This window comes from Annulohypoxylon truncatum (genome assembly GCF_022578515.1).
Source record: "Annulohypoxylon truncatum strain CBS 140777 unplaced genomic scaffold F4807scaffold_5, whole genome shotgun sequence".
NCBI classification, from domain to species: Eukaryota; Fungi; Ascomycota; class Sordariomycetes; order Xylariales; family Hypoxylaceae; genus Annulohypoxylon; species Annulohypoxylon truncatum.
Genome location: NW_025953791.1, coordinates 437,544 through 464,253, shown reverse-complemented (window position 1 = coordinate 464,253; position 26,710 = coordinate 437,544). Strand labels below are relative to the sequence as shown.

The window sequence follows — 26,710 nt, the reverse complement described above, 5'->3', positions numbered from 1 at the left end:
AGTGCACTTTATCAATTAATTAGAAATATTGCCTGGTAATGGTTTGATAGCCATAAAAGGAGTAAAGAGTAAAAATCTTTTTGCAGATGTTTCCGAACTTTTTAACAGTATATGGTAGGTTATCCTGTTCTGTGATTTAGGGCTGCACTGGTATATAGATAGAGAACAATAGCGTTCCCCCTTCATACATCGCTTTTTACAGCAACGCGCGGGTGTGAATGCAGCCCGATGGTGAGATAAAGGGCGCTGTTGGACCCTGTGGTGCTCACGTGACACTTGCGCGATAACCTGTAGTTTCTCCTTGGCATTCTTTGGATAGATGACTTGAATAATTCTGGTGAGCGTTAATAGGACTGCGTAATGACATATCTAATCATGTTCTATCCATAAGAAAGACTCTTTAGACATCTCTAAGTACCTAAGTAGGTACCTAAGAGGTATGAATACGTGCGACCTCTATCACGTCTCGAAGTCCTATAGCACGACTGATCTTGAAAACATACACACTAACAAAGCTACTAGGTAGGTAACCGGGTATTCATTCCTATTACAATCATATTTATCCCCTACTAGGTACCTACTTAGTAAGTACTACTAGACAATATACTTGAACCTAATGCTTGCTTCATACATATGGTACAACCTTTTCCTTCCCTCTCTTTTCTATCAGCTATGCTGTGTGTATGTATGTATACCCACCTCCCTCGCCCCGTGAGGAGCTCGCAGCGACCTTATGCTTATACACATTTTTGTTTTGTTTCCTCTCCTTTACTCTCCTGATTCGTCTTTGAATCTTATATTTGCCTCTTTTCTTTTCTTTTCTTTCTCGCTTTTCTACTTCCCACTTCCACTCCCCCCTTACAAATCTTCACCTCCGCCACACGACACCACCCCACACCACATCACATCTACCAAGCAACCATACCAGCCCCCAAACTCTCCCGCTCCCTCTCCCGGATCAGCGCCTCGCGATCGGCCTTACAGCTACCGCAGTACTCCTCGTGCCAAATCTGCAAGTTCCTCCTCTTCGCCTCATCCCTCTCCCTCTCTTTCTCCTCCTTCTCCTTCTCCCCAGCAACACCTCCTTTCTTCCCCTTAATAACCTCCTGCTGCTGCTGCTGCCCCCCCGCAACCCCATCCCTCGTCATCCACCCCCTAATCCCGCCCCTCTCCGCGCCGGCGGCGCCCTCGTCATCCCACCTCGCGAGCGCCGCCTCGACTTGCTCGCAGCGGTGGTTCTCGTCGAGCAACCAATTCTCCCACTCCGCGTGCATGACCTCGCGCTCCACGCTGTTGACCGTGCGCATCGCCACGATGAGGTCGTGCCGGTAGCTGCCCAGCTTCTGCCGAGTCTGCCTGAGCCTCCTCGCCGTCGCGCGGCTCGAGCTCCACGCCAGCGCCGCGCCCGCCTGCTCGCTCGGCGCGTCCGCGTCCGTGCCGTTCGCGATCGACCGGAACGTCGAGTAGCAGTAGCTGTCTTCGGGCCACGCTTGCAAACCCGCCGAGCCGCGCGCCGCCTCGTCGAGGTCCGCGATGTAGATCGCCTTGCTCATCACCACGTTCGGGCCGACGCCGATGCGGTTCATGTAATTGACGGCGCTCCGCTCGCTCCACCACGTCGACGCGCCTTGGCCCGAGAAAACGACGTTGGTGAACATGCTGAAGGCGAGCAACCCCAAAATAATGTACTGCGCCGTGATCACGTCCCAGAGCTTCTTGATTGCCGCGAACGTCCACATCATCAGCGAGCTCGCCACGCTGTCCGCGAACGAACGAAGCGTTTCGAGGAGCATCTGGCTGAGTGTGCGCGGGTTGATTTGTGTCTTCTTGGCCATGTCCGCTTCGTTGGGTGTGAACACTAGCGCCTGTGTCTGCTGTCCGACGTTTCCGTAGACTTGGATCGCTCGCTTCGTGCGGCTGTGGTGGCCGAGCTTCCGTACCTGATCGGTCGCGAGTTCGGCGAGGTCTTCGGCGCTTTGGGTGGCGTCGTCTAGAGCTTGCTGCTCGACTAGATTCTTGGCGAGGGCAGGTGGTTTTGTCCACACGACTTTTGTGAATATGGCGAGCTTGCATTTCGACTTGGCAACGTGGGTAATGACTATCTTAGACACCAATTTAAAACCGTGGGCGTGAGGAAGATGCCACGGTGTTTTGGTGTGAGTAACGACGTAGGTGACATGATCGCTGAATAATTCGATTGTCTGTTCGTCCGTGTGCTCCTCTGCTTTCGTGCGGCCTAATCTCGTGGTATAGTTGATACTAAAACTAAACTGTCTCTGCATGTTCCCTGCATCGTTCAGCTTCCAAGGACTCTGAGTGACATGCTGAGCCCTGGTCTCAAAATAGAGCTTGGGAAAGATGAAACTTTTGTCTCCAAATAAGACGTGGAAACAGGCTTTGGCGCTGATTTCGAAATTCCGCTCCGCGCACTTCCTTTGCATGCCTTCAGGTTCGTAGATTACTGGGTGAGTCGGAATTTGGAACTTTGGAGGTGGCTTCCGTGAACTCTTGCGGCGTGACTCGTAGGCTTTATCATGGTTTCTAGGACTAACTGCTCTACCCGCCGCGGTGCCATCGTCAAGAGGGGTATGTTCTGAGATTTCCTCCCAGCTGTCCATACTTGGACTTTTTCTGTCTGGTCCTCCTTTCTCTAGATCGATGAGAGCGCTGATGAGTTCAGGTACATCCATAGGTTCTTCGGCTTGCAGGTCATCGACTAGAAGGTTTAAACGCGCATGTAGAAGATCAAGATCCTCGAGGAAAGTCTTGATTGTAACCCGGGTGTATCCGATGACATCTGTACCCTGGTTCAGGTGAAGGAAAATGAAATCGCAGTCTCTGCCAGGGGCAGCTGTCACCTCTGAGATAGTGTCGAGGCTAATCGTATACGTCACAACAAGATCCATCTGATGGCCGTAGAAGTACATATTATCCGAGGTGACGTAGACTCGTCCGTTGCCAGCCATCGTAGGTATAGTAGGATCGTCTTCTGAATTACTAATCCAGGAAGCGCGAAAGACGAGGACCAACTTCTCATCCAATGGTACGTTCGGGAAAAGGAGACGGAACTGGGCCGAGTTCGTCTTTAGTTCTATGGGATAGTTGGGCGGGAAGGATTCTGGGGGCGGTTTCTCCGCAGCAGGTTGAGCAGCCTTCGCCTGGTTCATCCTAGCATCCATACTGATAGCTTTCTTATGCGAAGATGGGCTCCTAGCCTCTTCACCCTCGCCGACCGGAACCATCTTGATAGTAGGCGAGTTAGGCCCAAACGGATCTTCAAGTTCCACATCACTCCGGCTGGCTCTGGAGTATTCTCGACCCCAAGCATTGCTTCCCCAATAATTGGCTAAGATAGCAGTCGGCAAATTCTGTGAAGAACTCGATTTAAATACTCTATCCCCACTATAAACAACGACTGTCTTACTAAGACTGGTCGTTGCCGGTGGCTTCGCTAAAGTGGGTGGCGCAAGACTGCCGGGTTGTGCTTCTGGGCCCGGCATTGGCTGCGAAAGCTTGGAACCTGCTCCGGTATATGCTGGCAACAAGCCGTGGCTAGCAGATATGAGACCAGCAATTCCTGCGCTTGACCCAGGTGGTGGCACAGGTCCCGTATCCAAACCTGAAGTGAAAGCTCTCCTATGAAGGTCGAGTTTCTGCATAATCCTTGCAGCATGTTCCCGACTACTTTCGCCTTCCTCGCGAGCCAAGGACGTAACAGATCGTTTAGGAGGGGCTGTTGTAAGGTCAAAGCTCGGTCTTGGTATTAATCCAGCTTCGGGTGCAGGGACTGCGAGAGACCCAACCCGGTCGGCGTTGGCTCCGTCCTCGATCTGCGCATCCAACGCTTTCGCTGAGAATTCTGGAAGCGAAGGAGGCGTTATAGAGAAGGCCGGATCGACGCCACCTGGTAAAGATGAATTATCCCTGCTGACGCTAGCTTCAAAAGCCTTCTTCTTTGCGACTTCGAATACCTCGAGCCATTCCATCAGCTGAGCTTGGGTTTCGGCCTGCAGTAGCAGTGTCTGATTCTTGGTCTTGACCTCGAAACAGAACCGACGTTCTTCTGCAACGGAAGGTTTCACATTGCAGAGAAGAACACCGATCTCGTCACCCTGCAAGACACCCTGAGGACTGTTGACAAGCCAACCGAAGATACCGTCCCTACAATAGTACCATCTTCGAGTCCAACTGGTTCTGGAAGGCTTGCCAGTTATCGTCCGCAAATATAGCCAACCCTGCTTTTCCATAATCGCTGCGGATTGTCCGGCAGCGGTGACGTTCAAGGGGCCTTTGGACCCCAAGAATGGGACGGTTGATGCGCTATAGTCTTCGATCTCCCGCGATGGCTTGACCGCTGCCAACGCGCTCTCCCCAATGTCACTGCGTGCTAACTGTAACTGCCGTCTGAACGTAGGCTCGGATAGTTCCATTTCCTTTGCCCATCCCCTCACCCGATCCATCTCGTGGCCGTATTTTCCGAAGCTTCCTGCGGCATCCCGCGACTTCTTCATCTCGCGCCAGAGATCGTAAGATACTTGCACGATTAGCTTGTCGAGGTTGATTCGGAACTGGGGCGCATAGAAGCAGAAATCCATGGAGGCCTTTAGGTAGGCCTTCCGGGTTTCGTATACGGCAAAAGCGTCTTCACGTAACGACGAGGGCTCTTTTGTCTTGGACTGGCTCACGTAGCGAGCCAGGGTGGTGTCGAAGGCCTTCTGTGTTTGCTCTAATGTCCTCCTAGCTTCTTTGAAATTTCTCAAGTCACCGTGGAGGAAATTCCGAATCGGCTCGACCGACATTGAATCCATTTGCTTTGCAGCGCCCAGGATCTGCATCCACCATTCCCTCGAGCCCTCACTGAACCTCTTAAGCGCCAGGGCGGCATAGTCGTTGTCTACATTGTTGATATAAGGAGGCGGGATGATCTTGGCTAGGTAAGTATGGATAGTCTCCTCTAGCCCTAACAAGTCATGAGATAGCTTCGCGGTCGTCCTTACGTAGCTCTCTAGCCACCGTTCGATAGAATCTACTTGTTCGGAAAAATATAGGGCGGAAGATCTGAATGAGGGCGAATCGAGCCCTGCTTCATGGAGGACGACCGGAACTGAAGGGTTCTTATGTTTGACCGAGGGAGGTGTCGTGGTGGTTGGTGCCGCCGCCGCAGGAGCAGCGGTGGCCATTTTTTCTGATGACATGAGGGCTAAAGATTTGGCGTTATTATTGCATTAGAGTATCGATTAAAGGTTTCAATAAAGTATGGACAATGATCATAAAATCGTAAAGAATCCTGTTGATTTCGTTCGTAGCGTGTTTGTTTAACTGTAAGTTCAAGCTTGATACTCGACTCGACTTGCTCAGCCGACGCACCTTTCGTCGCTTGACCGATGTTGTTTCGTCCAATTGTCATACGACTGCGCTGTCGTACATGTAAAAACTCGTGTTAGCTCTATACGCCTTCTAGTCTGAGACTCTGAGGCACGCCATGCCGAGCTTCACAAGGAAAGATGTGTAGAATTGGCTAGCAACATGGCAGCCTGGGACATTTAACAGATAGGAGATTAGGATCCATACAAAGCGCTGACATCAGAAACGTCAAAGGCGATGCAACGGCGCTGTAAATTAAGCCCATTACTTGCAACTAACAGGACCAGACGGGACCAAGCTAACCTATCTGAGCTCTAGCTTCAAACCCTGCTCGTTGGAACTTAAGACCTTCCTTATCTTATCGATAACTAAGACGTCATGGGATGGGACGGAACCCTGATGCGCCTTCGAGGCACGCCACCTTCGTCTAATTCCGAGACGGCTAACAGTTACAATTATCAATTATAAGGTTGGTTAGATATTTTGTATAACAATTGACATTCTCTTATATTATTTACCGTTGTCTTTACTAACCCTTGGGACATTTATAACATATACCTACTTAATCAACTAGCATTGCATAAATATTGTATACATCCTTCTATATTATTAACCTCCCTCCGGTTTCCTAAACATGACTGTGTCCAAGTTCAAGTTCGCGCCCGTCGAGTCTTGCTGCACCTGTGCAACTCTCCTTAGCAAAGTCCCTCGATATAGCATCTCGGAGAAGCCTCTACCTCAAGATCGCGAGTTAGAGTGCTGTCGAAGAGTAATATGCGGACACTGTCGTAATGTGCGTCAAGCGTTGGTCGAATATTCATGAGGGCCATGAGTTAGTTTATGGGGTCAACTGACCGTCGCGAACAGACCAACCCTCGCTTCAACACCTACTGCCCCTACTGCCAGATCTCAATAACAGACACGAGTCTCCCCCAAGGCTTGAAAGATCCCCCTTCGTACGAATCCTCGATCGCAACTAGTTCCTCCAAAGCCGATTCGGCAGCCCCGCCACCTTACATGCCTCCCGTAAACCAAATGACCCCAGACCCGTTAGATGAGAAGTCTGTCCCGCTCGACTCTTCCGAGCCGGCGGAGGATACCTTGCACTTCCTAGACCACGCACACGATTCCATTGCCTCATTATCCCTTCGTTACGGTGTCCCCGCATCCGCCCTTCGACGCGCGAACAACATAACAAGTGACCACCTCATTCTAGGTCGACGGACCGTGATAATACCCGGGGAATATTACAAAGGGGGCGTGAGCCTGTCACCGCGGCCGATCGAGGGTGAAGAAGAGGAAGCTCGGAAATCCAAGATACGACGTTGGATGGTGGCGTGCAAAGTCCACGAATACGACGTTGCCGTCCTCTATCTAGAGCAGGCTGCATATGACCTTGAAATGGCAACCGAGGCATTCTTTGCGGATGAGGCGTGGGAACGAGCGCACCCCGTTGAAGCAGCAAAAAGAGGCAAAGGAGTTGCTAAACGTGCAAACAGTAGAAGTGCATTTTGGAGAGGACATAGGTAATAGAGAATTCATCAACTGATTGTAAATGTTGTCCAAGTAGACTTGGGGGTTTGGCCTCTTTGGATTGTACATATAAGTAGGTATCACATGTGCATATTTCGCATCTAGGGGGCACCAAGGTATTCATAGAAAACCCACGAGAGGCTTAGTTTCAATGGACATTTACACTGACCATTTTAATATTGTGTCTTGGTATCGGGATCCGAGGGAATCTCTCTGCAGATATAATAATGATGGGTGACTCCATTCTACTCCATGCGCCGTTACCAAACCTTTCATCAAAATGCCGATCGAGTTCGTACATCCTAATCATGTCAGCCCAATATTCCAAGTTCAAGAGGTCTAAGGCTTCACTTACAGATATTTTCCGCTCAATTTCACGGACTGAGCGATCTAACTCTCCTGCGATCATCTGCTTTTTATCGCTAGGGAGCAATGTGAACCTTTCACACAGATCCCCATCAATGACACCTTTAACAGGAGCATAGTAGCCCCTGTATATTAGATGATCTCGTCCGGCAAGGGGCGGATCCTCCGATCGCATATGCGATTCGAGGCTCTGGAAGAAATCCGCATCTTCTCGACTAAGAAACGGGATAAAGACGCCGATGGTGCCTTGTATTCCGCTCCAGAGAAGTACGTCTTGTCCACCTACGACGAGATTCGTTTTGCTTATACTGGTGGGAACATCTTGGGTGAAAAAATGTGACATGAGACTCACGCGATGGTTGGAACCATGCAGATATTCTCTGGCGTGTTGTAGATGCGCACCAGTTCCGTCCTCGTCCGCTTCTTCGCTTGCCTTCTGCGGACATCGCACGATCCAAATGTTTCCAAATTTGTCTCCACCAGCAACAGATTCGTAGTCCACCATAGCCGTGCAGATTGTCCAACGGGGTACGGTATCATCGGCAAACGGAATTAGCTTGTTGCTTTCGTACTTGTAGACGACATATGTAACTCCTTGCTGCACATCACCGACGATAATGCGGCTGCCTTGGGTTTGTAATGAAACGATAAGTTGAGGAGCGACATCAGCTTGCGACTTTCGAAGAAGCTGCCGAAGTCCGAGATCGTAAACACGGAGAGTCTTGCCGATTCCTGCCAGTAGACGGCCTTGGAATTGAACCAGCGCCATCGGGGGTTCTTCCACCTTGGTCTTATGAATAAATTCGATCTCCTTGCCGTTATCACGGAACCTGTAGACATGTATGAATCCCGCGCTGAACTGGCGGGGGCTGAGGATCATGTCTTTTCCGGTACCAACTACAAGGAACGTCTCGTTGTCTTGGCTTGCGAAGGAAACTGTAGCCATACTGACAGCGGCCTCGTTATCGCTCAGTTCTAATGTTTGTAGAACTCGCTTCTCCACCAGCGGATCTACGACACTGATACAAGACGCCCATCGACCTCGTCCCCTAGGATACCCGAACTCCTCAGGTGGCAACACGGCTGCATCGCCATTAACGACGGCCGGATCGGCAAGTAGTTGAGCACGCAATTCGGGTGGCAATGTGTTGTTGTCAGCCTCAATAGTGTAAAAGTAGGGTTGTTCAGGGTGTTTGGCAAGGCGTCTAGGAGTGTATGTAAGTGGTATCGACTGTTGTAGTAGCGTGTCCCCTAAGCGATCTATGGAGAAAATCCTGTTGTTATTAGCATCCCATCTTTTCCACACTGCTCGAGTTTAAATGGGAAGTATTTGAAGTTCAGTAGGAACAATTGGTATATGCGTAAAGACCTCATAGCCATGGCATCGGATCCTTTTTTCATCATTCTTCAAATCAGACAGATTTAGAGAGTTCACTTACTTGAGATTCTGGCCCTGAATTCCCACCATACCTTCTTCACACTGTTCACTGCTGAAATTCCATCCCCACTCCAGATCACTATAGTCTAGTGGCGTCATCATGAAGCCCTTCGTGATAGGATCCGAATAGCCTAACCAAGTCCTGGAACTAAGGGCTAGGACACAGGTACTACCCTCCACGGAGGTCTGGAAAAGGCGTACGGCCTTAGGCCCGAGAAACTTTTGGCGGGTATCGGTGAGTTCTCCGGTCACCTCATCTAGGACAGTTCGCAGATAGACGCCTGAATGCAGACCAATGTGGAGATATAAGGTTGAACCACCGAATGATGAGTCTTCCATAGCCATGATGGACAATGCAGACGGAGCTGCAGTCAGAGCCTGCACAGATTTACTCTCAAGTGTGGATTCGAGATCCAGACTTAGGATTCGGACTGTGCAGTCATCACATCCAACGGCCAGGAATGAGCTTCGTAAACGACCTTCCGGAACTTCACCTAAACTTAAGCAGGTGACAGTTCCGAACATCTCCTTCTTTTCATCATATTCGGCCAATGACCCATCATCAGCCATCTCAAAGTAAACAATTTCACCTGAACTTAGAGCAACCGCAACTTGGCGCTCATTAGTAGAAGCCGCAACAATGGATCGATGAGTAGGCGCTTCCCATTCATTCACGCGCCCATTTATGATATGTCGGATGCCCTTAGGGTGAACTTGGAGAAGGCCATCATCACCGAGTTGTTGAACGGCGAGTGTTGGGACCGTTGAAAGGAATCCGGTATCAGTCACCTCTTCAACAGTTTCGCCAATGCTGAGTACCAAAGTGCCGTTGCTGAAAGAAAGCACAATGTACGCATCATACTGGTCAGATCGGTTGAGCTTCGTAGTCCAGACGGCAGATGGAACTCCAGGAAGTTCCGAGGCAACTATTTCATTGACTTCTAGGCCGTGCTTTAGGGTCCTAAACGTACTTCGCGCACCATTTCCACAGAGAGAGTAGATTTGCGGCGCGTCTTCGCCAGTGAGATTCGCGACCTTACAATCAACTAGGGGATTCATCGAGTCGATGCTCTCAACCAGACTCAGATTTTCCGCCGGTCTGGGGTAGAAGTAGACAGGATTGTATGATGCCTGAGGGTCAGTTGGGAAGTCATCACTACTGAATTCCAACTCGTTGTCATCGTCACCTAGCTTTTCAAACTGGTAGAAATGATGGTTCCCGAACTCACTAGCAACAAACAAGAAACCGCTCTTTAAAATGCAGAGATTTGTAGAGACTGGGACGGTGTCAAAATACTTGATTTTGAGCCTACGCACTTCTCCAGTCGGTTTCTCGTCGTCATCTTGAGCCATGTCGATGGTGACCTTAAACAAATCACCGTCTTCCGTCTGGAGAAGAAAGAAGAATGCGCCAGCACTCCCTTTCAGTTTGTGCATGACACCTGATACAATCGAGCGCTTCCTCTGGGGATCTTCTGTCGCGCCCTTCCGTCTTGGGATTGGCACCCGAAATGCCTCCTGGTTAGAGTGTCTGTACGTGATATTCTCCTCTCCGCATACTAGAACACCACTAGGTCCATCATTGCCTCCGGGAACTTGAAAAAGTATCGAGGCCGTAGGGTCGACTGGTTCATGCCATTTTCTGACGACGTGGTTCAGACCAAGATCTAGCTCATAGTACACAAGCTGGGTCTCGACCTCCGTAACAGCTTGCCCTGTTGGATCTTGGTCTACCTCCGAGTAATCGACTTCGAGCGCTGCAAATACTGGATTCGCATAGCCAACATCCAAAGACACCATTGATAGAACGACTGTTCCCGGTTTATGCGCCTCCAGGGGCGAAGAAATAGTAAGCTCTGCTTGAGCATTGCGGTTTAGGACGTAGACTAATTTGTTCTTCTCAATCGACGCGATGAGACAGGCACGGCCTTTAGGATCGCAAGCTAGGTACTGGCCTGGGACGACTCGGCGCACACCCGACTTTCCGAATGTCTCCAGCTTTTGCCTTTTGAATCGATTCTGCTGCGGTATGTACTCGACTATAGCAATACGGCCCGAATCGGTGGCAAGTATAATATAATCTATTAACAAAATGATCAGCCAAATTCTAGATGTATGATAATCCCATAAGTGCCTGGACGTCGCACCGTGTATCAAGGCGGCAGCCCGAACGATTCTAGTGTTCTAGTGACCGAGCTTCAAAATCACTAAGTGAAGCTTCACAAGTAGGGTTGTATGCAGAACTTACCCTTATTGCTTCCCGCCAGACGAAAGGAGGCTATGGATCTTATAATGCCGAAGACATCGTGAGAGAGAAGGGTGATAACCTTCCCTTGGGATGGTTCTGGACGGAGTAAAGTGAGTCGAGAACCCGAGGCTGTGACGATTTGTTGTTCTCTAGTACCAGAAAACTGGCCAAGGAGGGCTTGAGTTATTGTCGTGGGAGGTTGGATGGTAAGCGAGTAGAGAAACATATTAGAAGTAGTCGCCATCTTCGCAGCGAGTGTGCAGGAAGCCTGCGCGACTCTTCCAATTCCTCTATCTCTTTCTTGTTATTTTCGAGAGGTTGATTGTGAGTGTTGTATCGTCGCGTATGAAGAAGCTAGAGCTCCAAAAGTTTTTGTTAAGATTGATGGAGCTCTGTGCTGATTGGAGAAAGCACCTTCCAAGCGTTTGGTTCGTTGTAATCTTGCACTCTCATTGGACGTCGAAAGCTCCTGTGGGGCACTATGAGGGATCAATCTTTATCCGTCATAGTTTTTAGACCTTGGAAGGCGGGACTCTCAAGCTATTTGGTACACTGCCAAGTACCTGTAGAGCGCTATACCTGTTCTGTATTAGCTGATTAGATCTGACGATTTCCAATTCCGAGAATTCAGATGTTTCTATAGGAGCCATAAAGTTGCTTAGTTCAGTTGCAACCTTGGAATTTACAATTACGACCTGCGCAGGCCTTTCTTTACGGAGCCTGAATGATGGAGCCTTCAGTTCGTCTGGCAGCTTCAAATGCTTGCCGGGCATGCTTAAGGTCCTCAGCGGCACATGCATCTCGTCCACCCATGACGAGAGCGTTCTCCAAAGGCACCTCCCCGCGCTCATTGCGACAGCCGAGCTCTTCTAGTCGACTTACACATTCGAATCGACCCATCCCTCCCACGCAGACCAAGGGTAGTCTCTCAAGGCCTTTGTCCTTATTCGGTCAACAGGCGAAGGTAGCCGAGGATGGTTCGGCTGGACAGGGACCAGCTGCAACATACGAGGACAGATCGAGGCCGCCCATTCTCCGCCCCGACGATCTGTTTCACTCCTTTACCAATTCGCCCATTCCGGAGATACGGCGTCGCGCTGCGTTTATAAGACAACATGGACGTTGCCCGCACCCAGACCATAGTCCCACAGGCTCCGGGGCTCCGGCCCACGTCAACTTCGAATGTCCGGATTGTGGGATTCCTGTCTATTGCAGTGACCGACATTGGGCCGAGGATTACGAAGCCCATCTACAAATATGCGATACGTTACGACAAATTAATGAAGATGACCATGACCTTCGCTCTGGCAGATTCTTTCCCGAATTCGAGTACGCGGGGCCGCAAATAGAAGAAGCTGCCGTCAACATGACCAATTGGGATACCTTCCTATATACGAGATCATTCGAGGCTATCAACGATGACCGGAACATGCGACAAGTTACTAGACTGCTAACATATCCGGTAACAATAGGTAGCATCCTCCACGAGCTTAGCCCCTATAACATTAGGAAAGGTGGCAGGCTCACACCTGAGGGCTTAAAGAGTTTAAGCGCTCTGAGATATACCTTGCACCCGCCCATGTCCGGTGGCGGAGAGGACATCAAAGGACTGCGGCCTGAAGCGCCTCCGGTGAGAATATTCATACTAGGTGCCCGCGCAGAATCATCTCTACCTCGGAATGTGTGGGTGCAGCTAGCTCACCTCTTCCCTCGAGGAAAATTTCATCTGATCTTCATTGGACCTGAGAGCATGGCCAATCGAGATGACGAATTCCCATTGCCGGCTCGAACTCCTTCCAACCCTTTTGGTGCTATAGTGGAAGACCGAGTGTGGCCGACAATGAAGATTAGCACCATCGTGGATTACTATCATACTCTTCACAAGACTGGTCAATTCTACCCATATGACCCCTATTTTGACTGCTTTGTCATGTTCCATCCAGGCTTGGGACATCCGGCTAGTTCCCATGAGTGGGCGGAAACGGTACCGTTGCTTCTTGAGACGAAGGCACCAATTATCGTAACGGGTTATACGCAGTATGACATGGACAGGGATATAGAATGGGTGAGGAAAACTTGCAGTGGCGAGTTTGATTTACTCATGGAACCTGGCGAAAACATTTTCAGAAGTTTGCGGTGGGATCTCAATGATCTAGATCCGCAGGATATCAGCTGCGGTAACTGGGGAGTGTGGGCCTTCCGAGGCAAGAGGTACGTCTCATCGAAAACGCCAGGCAAAGTGTTCGATTTTTCGATTCTAACAATTTTCGCAGATATGAAGCAACGACAAAAAATGCTGAATGAGGCACAAATCTGTATATGCATCGCTGTATATGACTACGTTGACTTAGTAGTGTATAAAATGCACCGCTCCGTGCTAATGAGATAAGTGCTGTAAAGTCAATTGGGCGCCTCAATAGAGTCTTCCGGTCTATGCCTAATCCACGCGAATATTCTATAGAAATGGACTAAATGGCGCAAAATTACGTTTTCGGCACCTTAAACACCAAAGTGTTTTGTTTAAATGTGTTAAGGTTACGGAGATTGTGTCAAGCAATAACTGATAAATGTATTATGTATTATGTATGAGGCTCAACGATTCTCTGTATAACGAGACATGGCAATCCTTGCTCTCGCATGGGATGCAAGTCAAGAGCCGATGGTACCTTAGTCGAAGGCCTGTGCTCAGGTGCTAAAATTTAAGATTTACGCAGGCTTCGGGGCGCTCCGCTGCACCTGTCAACGTCATTTCAGGTGGCACGAGCGTCTTACAGTTGCCGTAAGCTGTGGCTGCAAGTGCGACGTCCCTTGACAAAAAAAGTACAAGGGGATGTCGCCGCAAATAATGGTTCCTGCAGCAGCAAAACGGCAACGAACTTAGCGCGATAACCAACTAAACCCACTTTCAACTCCACGACAACTCCCTCTCAACCACATACAGTCCGTATTGTCGACAGACGAGAGAATCTTCTACCCGATTCAAATACCATGACGATACTCCGGTAAATGCTCCATCCACTTTTGACCGGGGATGTCGACGCCATCATCGGGCGCCATCCCGCCCAGAGGTAGCCCGGTTCCGACCAGTTTAAAGGCGCCAGCGACATCAAGCACCAATCCCGAATCAGTCACATCATCCACCGTAAACAAGGCTTCTAGTTCACCTGCTGTGACTCCACCGTCCTCCGCTCCTCGTCGGTCCACTCGTCCCATTTCGTCCGACTTTCTCTCCGACAAGGCCACCGCTGCCTTCATACGCCGAGTATTATGCGCACAACACTTAGCTGATAGAGGGAGGAGCACGCCTGCTCCGATTCAGGATCTACTACCGCCTCTCACTAGTCGCAACGATGTGGATCTCCAGTTATATGCTCTCATAGCTGTCATCATCAAGGAGTTTGTTCAGAATTGGTATGCCAGGATTACGCCAGACGAGACCTTCGTTTCCGAGATTGTGCATATCATCGCACATTGCACTCGAGCTTTAGAAGAGAGGTTGCGGAATGTAGACCTCGAGAGTTTACTGTTTGATGAACTCCCAGAACTGCTAGATGCGCACATCCGAGGTTGGCTGCCATGTCTATTGTTATTCGGCAAACAAAAACTCGTATATTCCATTACCCATGACTAACGACATCACACAGCGTATCGACTTGCGAAGAGCTCTGTGGCCCGTCCCCCGGTTGAGGCCAATCCGCGCGAAATCTACCATTCGCTTTGGCCTCTACCTGCTCTATCCCCTGTTCCTAAATCCGAGTCTGGCAGTGCCCAGGTCCAGGCAAGCAACGAAAGTGAATATCGTCAACTTTTAGTTCAGGGTGTCCTCGCACTTCTACTTCCAACTGAAGATCTCGAGAATGAGTGTTTGACGGCGTTGGTTGGACAGATACTCTCGGAACTCGTTATTGGCAATCTAATTGTCAATAAACTATCGGAGCCATGGCTCATATGGGAAATACTAATCATGCTAACGAGATTAGTACGCACGAAAGGGGCCGTAAAGGCTTCTGAACCTAGAGACATCACACCGAGCATCAATCTAAAAGCGGACGCCGGCATAGTACCGCCAACTACGAGCAAGACTAGCCTGCATATTCAAGAATCTTTCTGGACCGTGATCCAATGGGGATTCACAATAGTAAACTCGATACGATTAATGATCAGCACTTTAATGCTTTCCCGATCACTCCCTCCAAGATCCACTCCTAGTTTCGTTCGCCTAGCAAAAACACCCTTTGATGGTGACGAAGAATCATACCACCCACCAGCAGCTTCAGAGACACCCTCACAGCCAGTCAAGATCCCCATTGCGGATTTCAAAATATGGTCTTGCGCCGGTAACCTACTCGAAATAGACGCTCGCATGCCTTGGATGAGCGGAGCCTTCTCCATGATACAATGGGGAGCTATTAGAGGTCCTGGAAATTTGGCAGGGTTTGACGGGATGATCGATAGGTAGGCGAATCAATCTTCTTTTCTTCTTCGTCGCGGAAGCACCTATCTCGTCACCTCGCATGCGTCTCAGGTCACAGGACCAGACGTCGTCCATTCATACCCCCGGAATTGCCCTGTCTCGCGAGTGTGCATGACGGGTATTGCCTTTCTATCACAAGATTAATTTCCATGGACGATCGGATATCGGCTTGGCAAATCGACGAAACGAGACACGGATACTTAGGCCAGACCGTTTTCAGTAAAGCCAACCTCTAGTCGAGGGAGGTGCTGTACGACGCTACCAACCTCTGGAGTCGCGGCCGGATAAACAGGAAGCCACCCAAAGTCCGATATTCGCCAGGGTCAGCAATAGAGACCTCATTCCAGGGGTTGTCCTCATTGAACGACCAATGACCGGGTAAACCTAGATATCCTTCATCCGATTGCTCGATAAACGGCGCGGGGCTGAGTCTAGTAGGTCTTACCTGGCCATCCGCGAGCCTTATTTACGCGCCCAACTTTAGAACTTGCAGGGATTCCTGCCCTCGACCAAGGATTCCATCAGTCAGTACGACGCCACGAACTCTTTTCCCTTTCGCTTCGTACCGCTGGACCCCACCGCTACCGTTTCCCGCACGCACGGGCATGTCTCCGACGCGCGTTGTTCAAGCTAGGGACTTTTACAAGGACAGATCCTATCTCGAACCTGGATATCTTAGCATCCTCTGCTATTCTTCTTCGATGTTAGTACCTGCCGCACTACTCATGGCCATCCCACTATATTCCAATATGTACTTCCGCTCTTGGTTCGATCGGCGAAACAACAACGACCATGTTCAGCTCCGAATGCCGTCAGATGTGATCGTCCAAAGACGGCACTAGCTTGCGTAGCTTAGACCGGGGTATCTTTCGAAACCTTTCCGAGCGCGATAATGTGGCTTTTGAATACCCTGGCGTCGGGATACGCATGTATCATACACCATCTTGGCCGTTCCGTCCAAACTTAATCGATCTGAGCTCCTCAGGTCTCGGCCTCGCATATTTGCGCCCAAAAGACCTTCATCGACGTACCTCTTCCCCGATCGGATAGGGACAGGGGTAACCCCCAGGGCCTATGCAGCTTCTAGCTCCCCTGTAGGAGCTCTCCTCTCCACGCAAAGCTCCACGGTCCCCTTGGAAGCCTCACATCGCTCGTTTGATATAGTCATGCGTGGTGGGCTTCGCATTATCAATCATTATTAGATTATGTATTAGGTGTGGTTACACCAAGTCTTGTGTACCTTAACCATGAAGCCATGGTTGCGGCAAGATTCTCTTATGGAACCGTTCGGATTATCTGCCCTAAGAATATGGCCCTTTCGAACTCGCGTTCCTCCCCCCAAATCCCCAAATCCCCCTCGAATCATCCCGCTTACGGTAACACCTGTACCACTAAACCCCCCACGTTCCCTACGACGCCTTTCCTTAGAAGCTTCTATTAATGTTCGCTGGTACATGGTTTGCACTGTACTGTACTGATCTCGCACAGACTTCTTTCACATCATATCCACGCCTATATTCTCGATCCTGCTCGTCTTCCCCCGCTCCTCCGAGCCGTGCGCGGCGCCATCTTCCCCAATAACGCCCCAGGCGTATCCAGCTTGATCCCTCCCTCATCTGGCGAACAACTGGCCGCCCTGCGTCGCAGATGCGCTAGCGCGCTTTTGGCGCTTGTTCCGAGGGGGGTGGGCAGGCTTTATTACGGTAGCAGTACCTGGCTATTCTCTACCAGATCGACTAACACTCAGAGGAGTCCGAGCTCGCGGTCCGGACCGTTTAAAACCAGAGGTAATAACACAGCACATAATACCAATAGCACTGGAGAGGAAGTTGCACGCGTGCGGCTTACCGATGAGGGCAAAACTGTTAGAGAAAGCCATGCAACGTTGACCCCAGAAGGTTCAAAGCGGCAATTTGGAGACACCGGTGTGCCGCCGACCGAGGCTGGTGGCGACAATCGGGCTGACATGTGTGACGAGGGCGATGACGAGGAGGAGAACAGAATCTTATCGGAGATCGAGACCGGCATACTCGATGTCTTCTCGGATCCCTATTGTAACAAGCATCTGGTGTACGGGATTCTAGAGCTCATCCTCGTGCGCCTTATGCCCGAACTAGCCGAGAAGGGGGTGATCGAACTATGGGAAGAACGTTTAAGTTAAGGGAGGGGCCGGGCAGTCGGTTTGTCCTCGTAAACGAAATAAGTAATGTAAATGACTGATACCCAACCAACCGGCCTGCCGTTAGAACGGACAACACAACACAACATAAAAATTAAAAAAGAAATTGAAAAAAGAGTTTCAAACTTTTTCTCATGCACCGCCCTGGTTCCAGATCGGGTGGCACCCTCTCTCCTCATGCAATGCAACGTACACAGTCCAACATAAGCCAGCGACAGAAACTGACGGGGCCGAGGGACGAGTAGTTCCGGAAGGCTAGTTACAGAGCCGCGACAGGCTCCGCTTTCGATGTTTACATTTTGCATCTTTTTTTTTGTTGTGTGTGTTTCATCTACTTTTTTTTGCGCTTGTTCGTCCGGCTTGTGATAAAGGGGGGAAAAGGGGTCCCCCTGTTATTACTTATGGACGTAGAAGGTTACCCCAAAAAAATAAATAAAGCGTTCGGTCATGGTTTTGGGACGGGCTTTCGGATAGCGAAATCGAACCCCCTTTCTGCGAGTGGTGTAACGTCAACGGCTTGCCCCTGGAAAATGGAAATGGAGTGTTTGCGAGGGTTGGGCCGGTTTGCTGCGTCGGCTTGTATGAGACCCCTTTTCCCTCTCTCTTGCGTGTCCGAAGCGAGGAGTTGGGCCGGAGGGACGGGAGGGAGTGAGTTTTGGTAGTTTGGTACTAGGGAGGTCGGAGTTACGCTCTCTTAATTCATAGCACTTTGCGGGGTGTGTATTGCTGAGATATGGAGATGTAGGTAGGTAGTAGTAGAGCAGTGAAAATTCAAGATTAGTGTCAACTAGATACCTAGAGAAACAAATCACTCCGGATAGAACGCCTGATAGTGCTGCTATGTAGGTAGGTAGCGAGGAAAAAAGAGAATAATGAACCGAAAAAAACACATTCCCCTTTACCACAGAGACACTAAACACCGGTCACCGTTGAACACCTTTCGCGCCCCCTTTCCCCTTTGGAACCCTCCCCCTTCCTTCCCTTCCCCTTTGCCTCCCGCGGACGGAGGGAAAGTTGCCTCTCCACGTCCAAAAAAAAAAAAAAAAAAGATATTGTCGGCGAATGTGTACTCTTTCCCTCCTCCCAACCCCTATTCTCAACTCCGTCGAGGATAACGAGGGGCTTTCCGAGGTCTTTTTCCCTCGTCGAAAAGAGACACAGACAGATAAGACATGTATTTAGGTGTGTTATAGTTGTTATATATGTATATATATATACGAGGGGGAGACCTTATAGAAAATACCGAGAAGACGAAGAAGGAAGAAAGAAATTTGACAATAATATTTTGAGATTTTTCGCGATGTTTGGGGGTTTTCCTGGGTTTTCCTGGTTTGTCGGGTACTGGCTCGCGTGGGCGATACAAAGTCTTGCTGCCGGATAGATTCGAATCGATAGTATGGTATAGTATAATATATCAATATAGCATCGAAAGGGATAACGAGCGCCCCAAGCATAATTCCAATATAAGATTTTTTTTATCCCCTCCTCTTTCTGTACTCCCTCACTTCCCTCTCCCCTTCCCCCTTCCTCTCTCCCTTCGTCGATTGCTCGAATTTCGGGTATATTTTCGCTTTGGGTTAAACGCGCGGTGGGGCGACGGGGGGTATAATAGCTTGTGTACGGTATATGAATTTGATGCTTCGTGAGAAATGTAGTGTATATAATTAGATACGCTTTGTTTTCGGTGTTTGTTTTTTTGGTTTTCTTGTTTTTCCTGAAAAGTTTTCCCCTTTCCCCTCGGCCTGGTGACTCCTGTGAATGAGCATGGATATTGATGACATTGTTCTGGTTCCCTATGCCTGTCGTGAGACGTTTTCTGGTGTAGACTCAGAATGATTGGGTCGTTCTGTCGCTGTGGATACTGTAGTTGGAAGTGAGCGTGAAGATTGTTGTTAGGTAAAATAATTTTGGGGTCGTCGAATACGTCCGGCGTCTGTAGTTGTTGATCCGTCAGGTCATGCAGATCAGATTCGGGGATTTCTAGTTGTTCAATTTAGAGGATTAATTAGCCCGCATCTGGTGCTGTCGTCGACCTGGTCGAAGATATGACCCTCGGAAACCTAGAAAATAGAATCTAGTGGTTGTGGGAGAGTTCAGACTACCGTGGATACGTATAGTATGCATGGAGGTGGTGTCATCAAAATGGATGAATTCAGGTGTTGTCATACACTCATCGTCGTCTCATTTTTGATGAGGGGCGAGGGAGCCGTAGTCATCTCTGTATCGCCTTCCGGTATCCTTGACAATCCTCCAAAGCCCTGGGAGGCCGAATTAGTCTGAAGGATCCCCATTTGTTGTTGTGACTGTAACCCCAGCTTCTCGGTAAGTCCGAGGACTATTAAGAAGTCGTTCTGGTCAACCAACCCCGTGGTCTTGAACTGCTGCATGAAACTCAGGAGGGTATCGGCAGCCCGTCTGGCATCCTCTTGCGTCGGTGAGCTCGGTGAGGATCCCAACGTCGTGCCAGACACCGCAACTCCTGAGCAACTTGACCTGCCGGTTAAACTGCTGTTGCTACTTACGTGGTGCAGCGGTGTAGGCGGGGATATAGCCGAATCCAAGTTTCCAAAGGGCGGGGCCGGTATCTCGTGAGCGGGCGACTCGAGGGCTGATGAGGGTGCCGTTCCGGACTGGCTGTATTTCGGCGTCAGTGGCTCGCTGGACTGTGACTGGTTGATATAATCGAGGTGTCCGAGGTCGGGGACGGTCTGACTTCGAGGGCGCTGGAAGTTGGGGTTTCCGGGCATTTGATTCCGATCGCCAAACATTCCCGAGTTGGGATCCGGTGAGAAGTTGAACTGAGAGCCCGGGCTAAAAGCGCCGGCGGAAAACGTCGAACTTGGCGGGTCCGTTACGGCGCTGGAGAGCGACGTTGAGCTCTGCGAATGCGGGTGTCGGTATCCGTTGGTCTCGAAGTCCATGAAGCCTGTAGATAGAGATTCTTTGCTTTCGGATTTTTCGATCGCCGAAGAAGGTTGCGGTGAGGTCGTCTGGTTAATCGGTGAAGCCGGTGAGATCCCTCCTGGTGTCTGCGAAGTGGATAGTAGCGGTGAGCCAGTGTCCAGTCGAGCGTTGTCAGGAATAGCCGTCTCGGATGCTCTGCGGATAAGTTTCCCGGGGCCAATGTTGTGCTTCTGCTTGAACTTCTCGATCCAGGAGGCCGTGATAGTTTTCAGAGGACTGTCTGAGCCGGTACAGAATACCTTTGCCTTCTCCTCCATCTGGGAATCGCTGACCACGACTCCCTTCTTCTGTTGACCTCTGACCCAGTTTGCAAGAGCTCGCTCAATGTCCGGCGGAGACTTTCCCTTGGATTTCTTCACGGGAGAGCCGCCCTGACTATCCATGTTGAGGTAGAGTTCCTTCCTTCGCAATACCTTCGATACGGTGCTGTCAAGGTGATGTTAGCAATTAGGATCCGTGGCGCCGCTTGTCGACTTTACCTTCGCTCAACACCAAACTTTTGTCCAATCTCCGTCTGTTTGGCGTGAGGGTTGTCCTCGTGAAATAAACACATATTCCTGCGATCTTCGTCCGTTAACGTCTTCCTTGGCTGCGACGTGTTAATCGTCGGCAACCTCGGAGGTTGTCTCATAGGAGCAGACGCCGGAGGGATAGGTACAGGAGGCGCCGCGTAGCTCTGAGAAGGGTTCGTCCGGAGGCTAGGCCATGGAACCTGGTTTGGTATTATCAGCGGATGAGGTAGATGACTCGCGTAATTATTGTGCGGCTGGCTATGCATCTGATGCGGAACGGGCGGCGGGGCCATGCCGATAGACTCAGATGGTAACCCATGAGTTACCGGCGTGCCGTAATATTCACCACCGTAAGTTGTCATTCCCATATTGTTATAGGCGGACATATCAACCCATTGTTCGTTCGAGTACGAGTTGTCATGAGCCAGATGATTATCCTGGTCTATACCAGTTGAGCCGATTATTGTGTTGTGCATGGTTATCGTGCCAACTGAATCGGCTATATTAGACAGTTGGTGGGTTCCGTAGGATATAGCCCGCATTGACTGGCAGTCACGATATAGGCTGGTACCCTGAGCTTCCCGTTATGTAGGTTTTGGCAACGAGCCGCAGTTAAAGTCTGATAGAGAGGTAGGATTGGCGCTGGCGGCTGTGGAGATCTGCCGAGATGGTTTCTTTTGATAACTCGACAGTTACGGGCGGAAGACAACATGCATACTCAGATTTAGTCAACCAATTGGTCCTTTAAAAGAGGGCAGGCGTGCTGTGACCGCTTGTGTGTAGTCCACTGTCCTCGTGAGCTGTTGGGAGCTGCAGCAAAAGTCGGTTGACTGCCAAAAGGTTTGACCGGTAAGTCTCCCGTAGTAATAAAGGATGAGGAGGCGCAAATCTCGACTCAGGTAGCTAGTCGTTTGGTTGTCGTTGTATATCTCATGCGCAACAATAGGACGTCGAATTTTAAGAACCAACCAACAAGCACCTTTGGGGGCCTACCGTTTCCTATCAAGTTGGTCCAACTCTTTACACTTTTTTCGACAACGGGAACTCTTCCCCTGAGCTGATCTAGTTTCCTTATTGTGATTTCCTGGTGAATCCTATTCTCCCTTCGTGGTTGTCTCTTATTTTCCCCCTCTATTTTTGCTGCATCGAAGGAAGAGCAGGAAGAAGTTGGCCTGTGCCGTCTGGTGTAAATGGAAACGGCCGAAGGGTTGACAAAAACGCAGCAGGGTGGACGAGGTAGCAAACAGAGTCAACTAGGGACTAGTGAAGTGGTGGCTTTCACCAGCTTGACCATCGATTGAAGGTCTGGCTCGCCTAGTAGAAGACGCCGCAATGCAGTCTCATAGCTGGGCTTTCAAGATAGGAATATCAGACGCACGGCGAAAGGTAGGGCTAGATGCTAGACACAGAACATGTGGAGGAGACCGTACATAGATACATATGTAAGAGTATGCAGTAACAGGGATGCGAGAGTGCCCTTCGAGTCCGGGGGCCCTGAATTACAAGAGATACTTAGAGGGGGGGTGTGCGTGTGGTAACCCTCGAGGGATAAGATGTGGTATGACAGGTCTGACAGGACGAGGGTCCCTACTCAGAGGGTACAGATGAATTAATGTAGTTAGGCCCGTGGATGTGCGTCTAAAGAGGGCTGGCTAGCCGGGGTTGAATCTTCAAGGTGTGTGGAGAGACCGCGATGCTACCGTGCTTTTTTAACATGTCAGAGAAACCACAAACTGGAGAGCTATATCCATATCCTGGACAACAGCCATGCCCATCAGACGGGAATGACAAGGGCCGCAAAAAGCAACTGAAAGCGCCACCCCCGGGGCACTCGGTAAGCCGTACACGTAGAACGTAGCAGTTGATTTATGAGACAAGCCGAATGAAATGCTAGAGAAAAAAAAGAAAAAGAAAAAAAAAGGGACGATTAAAACGAGCTGGACGACTTAGAAGACTTCTTCAAGAAACTAACTCTTTAGATAATTTCAGAACACGAAATAAGAGAGAGACAGAGACAAAAGAGACGAATGGGTTTGGTTTGGTTTAGTTTAGACCGTATTTCCCTAGTGCTCCCGTCCGGGTGGCTGCCAGCCATGTTTCCTAGTTAAGAGAATGTTTCTCGACGAAAGTTCTTTTGGCGTTGATGAGGGGAGAGCGAGAAGAGCAACGAGGAAGCGGCCGATCTGGCTGGTCCAAGGTCAACCGAATCTAACTAAAGTGCGGGTAACTGGATGCTCCCGAGGTGGAACTAGGGCATGGGGATCTTCGAAATGAAAAGAATAAGGTGCTATGTAAAATAAGGTCTGATGGATCATGAATACTTGCAAGAGAATGGTGATGATGATAGCAAATCTTGCCCTATTTCTTATTAGGGATTATGAGTCCTGAATAAAACCCCACATGCAGTTGGATCAAGCAGCTAAGGAGAGCGCGCTTCTTCCTCTCACCTCTTGTCAGCTTGCTTCGTTACCTAGTTATTGCCATATTACCTACCCAGCAATGCCGGGCATGCCTGGCATGGCTAGCATCAGATGTATCTTCAATAGCATCACACCCTGCCCTGCCCTGTCTGCCCCGTTGAAATAAAACAATCAGGACAATAAGAAGATCGAAGCAGCGGCAACGAATAGATCCCTTCCCCCCATCGTCATCGTCACGGGCCAACTGGGCCAACTTATTTAGACTCACGATAGTTGAGATGAATGGGTTTAGCCAAACCAGGTTAAGCAATATTAGGGACCAAAAACGGACCAAACAGACTAAGCCGGGCGGACCAGGTGAGCCGTTGCGACACCTACATAGGTAGCTCGGCGGGAAGGATTGCAAGCATTTGAGTCGACCTTCTCGGAGAAGTCTTGGTAAAGGTCAGCGAAACCCTGTGCCGCAAGTCGAATAAGAGAGGCAGACACTGGCAGAGAGGTCGAATGAGGTATTTCGTAGAAGCTTGGCCTCGTTTCTCCTTCTCCACTGAGTCTTTTTAGTCTTAGCGGACTCGTTGACGGGCTGACCTAGCAGGGGGACTCTCTCTTTTTTTCAGCAGGGTTACCATGGTCCACATCCCCATGTCAGAAACGGACCGTATCGCGTTTTCATAGGGCAAACATGGGCCACTCTCTGCCACCGTTTCCGTGCCCCGTCCACGACGGATCGTCATAATGGATTTCTGTTATATTATTTGACGGTCGCTAGCGAGCCAGATCTCCCCAAGGCCTTGAAGAGCTTCATGTGAGCCCCTCACCTTCTGAAAACAAGCTTGGAAAACATCCAATTATACAGCCGTCAACCCCAGGCCGAGGTTTCGAAAGAACGCGTATTGCTAGAACATCACGATCCTATTCATTCCTCTTGGATCTACTAGAGCTCACCTGCTATCTTCCTACCGTCGTCCCGCATCCAGTAGGTAGCTAGCTTATTGCTAGTCCGGGAGACGAGAAGCGTCATCATCGTGACGGTCGAAGGGTTGGAGGGTCGAAGGGTCTCAACAAAGTAGCTTTTCTTCGTCTGGATTTGCCAATTCGGCCATAATCGGACCATATGATGACAAAGGAGGGGTATTAGGATTTCTTCGTGCTCGCCGAGCCGAGCGGGAAGGTCATTCTTGCGACTCTCCTCTTCCACAATCATTAATCATAGTGCGTAATGCCCATTATCTCCGTTTGTGAGACAACCTCGACCAGGTCAAATTGAGATGAGCAGCATATGGATACGGGGGCCCCTGTCTATTTTTCCCACCAAGGCCGATGGTGCCGGGGGTTCCCCCCCAAAGTCTGTGAGCTTTTTCTTGACATTTCTGTTTCTGATGAAGGTCGTGACCTCTCTTCCCTTCTTCCCCCAGCCGTTCCACACCTATATTTCGTCGATTGTCTACCGTTTAATGCCGGAAAGCGGAAAGCCTCACACGTCTAGGGCAGATCATGGCAGGCCATAAAAGATCGATGTCATGCAAACCGGGGTTGAGATCTCTACGCCTCAATGGTCTCATTAGAGCCATTGACGTACGCGATGATGTTTTCCCACGCGAGCCTAAGGCTATCACGAGATATACATAGATCAAAGTATAAAGCGCTACATATATACATACATGCGCGGTCCGAGCATGAGACAGCGCAGTGTTTCTGGCAAGCTCTTATGAGAGCCTCCTACGACCTCGTGACGAATTGCCAGTAATGCGACGGAACGCCAGTCCTTTCAGAAGCAGATCTCGTCTGAAAATTGCTCCCGTAGCACTCGTTCACTTAACGGGTGAGGGTTGTTCTATCAAGCCGTCGCGGCAAGCAAGCTTTGTGTAGCATCTAGGCCCCCCCAAGCTGTCGGGAGGATATCTAGGATCAACATCGCCTCCAACGTGCTTCCAGCGTACCTCAATATTTCCAGCGTCCGGTGAGGATTTTCACTTTCCTCACACTTCAGTGTTGGTAAGACTCATTCTCTCTCTTACGTCTCATTTCCACATTCCTTCCGGCGTGATTGTAAAATAAAGGAAAATATTTGTTCTTCAGCGACTTGACGGCGAGCAGCTATTTGCTCCCCCAGACCAACCATGGACCACCAACAGGTTCTTAGACGAAGAGCGTAGATAGGCCTGAATATTCCAGCACCTTGGTTCTCAAAGGCAGAGCAACCAACAGCCGGTCGCGAAGCAGCAGGCAGGAATTGCCATTGGACATAATTTCCGGGTCAGACGCGAGGCCTTCACCGAGGTCCGTTGGGCGATTGGGCATGAATGGTCAGGAGGTCCAAGCGAGTACTGTACTCTTTTCCGTGCGCCGGGCTATCTTCCAGTTGGTCAGCTCTATCTATATCCTGGACTATCCATGCCTAACTCTTCAGAAAGAGGCTTGAATCCTAGAAAGCAAGGGCTCGTTCGAGCTTAGCGTCCTTGCGAAAAGCACCAGTATGTTGCCACAAGGCCGAGATTTGTGTTACAGTACAAAGCTGCGAGGCGTCTGTGCAGCTCTTGAGGTTGTAACTTGTTTCTTTCGGCTTCATGCAAGGCTCAACACCCCCCCTCCATATGCCTCATGCCTCATGCCTCATGCCTCGAAGTCGGCTACTCCTCCCATATATGATTTCATTACTATGTAGATAGAATCCTTTTAAAGCCGCCAATTCACCCAATGCTGCCATAATAAGCCACGAACCGTAGCCGACCCCGGCGGTACGCTGCCGACAGTGCGGCTGTGGAGTTTAGATACAATACCTACCTTAATACCTACCTACCCTGCCCTGCGCACTATTTGGCGATCGAAGTAACGTCATGCCGCGATACATCTTCGTCCCTAAAAGCAGCAGCCATTGGCTAAGTACCCATACATTGCCGTAGATGCCCATCACTCATCATCCTTTCTGCCTTTTTTAAGACGACGCACAAGTTCCCATAAGCAAACCTCGGCGTTAGGTGAAATCGCGTAACGGCGCAGAGCAGCTCGACCCGAGCGGAGAAGATGGATGATAAAGCATAAACTACTGCGATTATTCAGGGCCTCGCCATCTCGTCATAAATCCTACTAATTCTTCTAATCGGGAAATGCAGCATTGACGAAAGGAGATGAACAGATTACCCAATGCGATCAGAATATTGGAAAACCGAAATATCGAAACCCGCAGTTGACGCGATACTATGAGTCTACAC

The 26,710-nt window shown here is 49.9% G+C and overlaps 6 protein-coding genes across 6 annotated transcripts; 3 read left to right on the top strand and 3 right to left on the bottom strand.

Moving 5' to 3' along the window:
- Positions 1–366: 366 nt before the first annotated feature.
- F4807DRAFT_307069 (uncharacterized protein) lies at positions 367–5,602 on the bottom strand. Its single transcript, XM_047994998.1, has one exon. The coding sequence runs from the start codon at positions 5,193–5,195 to the stop codon at positions 909–911; it is 4,287 nt and encodes a 1,428-aa protein (XP_047857498.1). The 5' UTR covers positions 5,196–5,602; the 3' UTR covers positions 367–908.
- A 313-nt stretch (positions 5,603–5,915) lies between these two features.
- F4807DRAFT_307050 (uncharacterized protein) lies at positions 5,916–6,970 on the top strand. Its single transcript, XM_047994997.1, has 2 exons — positions 5,916–6,157; positions 6,232–6,970. Exons 1-2 carry the CDS (start codon positions 5,999–6,001, stop codon positions 6,892–6,894), a joined length of 822 nt encoding a protein of 273 aa, XP_047857497.1. The 5' UTR covers positions 5,916–5,998; the 3' UTR covers positions 6,895–6,970.
- Positions 6,971–7,172: 202 nt separating this feature from the next.
- On the bottom strand, positions 7,173–11,193 carry F4807DRAFT_457061 (pre-mRNA-splicing factor rse-1; the record flags this gene model as incomplete). Its single annotated transcript, XM_048000982.1, has 4 exons — positions 7,173–7,199; positions 7,253–8,537; positions 8,703–10,782; positions 10,950–11,193. The coding sequence occupies 4 exons, from the start codon at positions 11,191–11,193 to the stop codon at positions 7,173–7,175; spliced, it is 3,636 nt and encodes a 1,211-aa protein (XP_047857496.1).
- A 330-nt stretch (positions 11,194–11,523) lies between these two features.
- On the top strand, positions 11,524–13,762 carry F4807DRAFT_306936 (zinc-finger of mitochondrial splicing suppressor 51-domain-containing protein). The gene is made up of 2 exons (XM_047994996.1): positions 11,524–13,160; positions 13,223–13,762. Exons 1-2 carry the CDS (start codon positions 11,674–11,676, stop codon positions 13,251–13,253), a joined length of 1,518 nt encoding a protein of 505 aa, XP_047857495.1. The 5' UTR covers positions 11,524–11,673; the 3' UTR covers positions 13,254–13,762.
- F4807DRAFT_306910 (PXA domain-containing protein) lies at positions 13,660–17,794 on the top strand. Its single transcript, XM_047994995.1, has 3 exons — positions 13,660–14,515; positions 14,594–15,404; positions 16,912–17,794. Exons 1-3 carry the CDS (start codon positions 13,981–13,983, stop codon positions 17,582–17,584), a joined length of 2,019 nt encoding a protein of 672 aa, XP_047857494.1. The 5' UTR covers positions 13,660–13,980; the 3' UTR covers positions 17,585–17,794.
- A 1,970-nt stretch (positions 17,795–19,764) lies between these two features.
- Positions 19,765–21,554, bottom strand: F4807DRAFT_457058 (uncharacterized protein; the record flags this gene model as incomplete). Its single annotated transcript, XM_048000981.1, has 2 exons — positions 19,765–20,992; positions 21,046–21,554. The coding sequence occupies 2 exons, from the start codon at positions 21,552–21,554 to the stop codon at positions 19,765–19,767; spliced, it is 1,737 nt and encodes a 578-aa protein (XP_047857493.1).
- Positions 21,555–26,710: the final 5,156 nt, after the last annotated feature.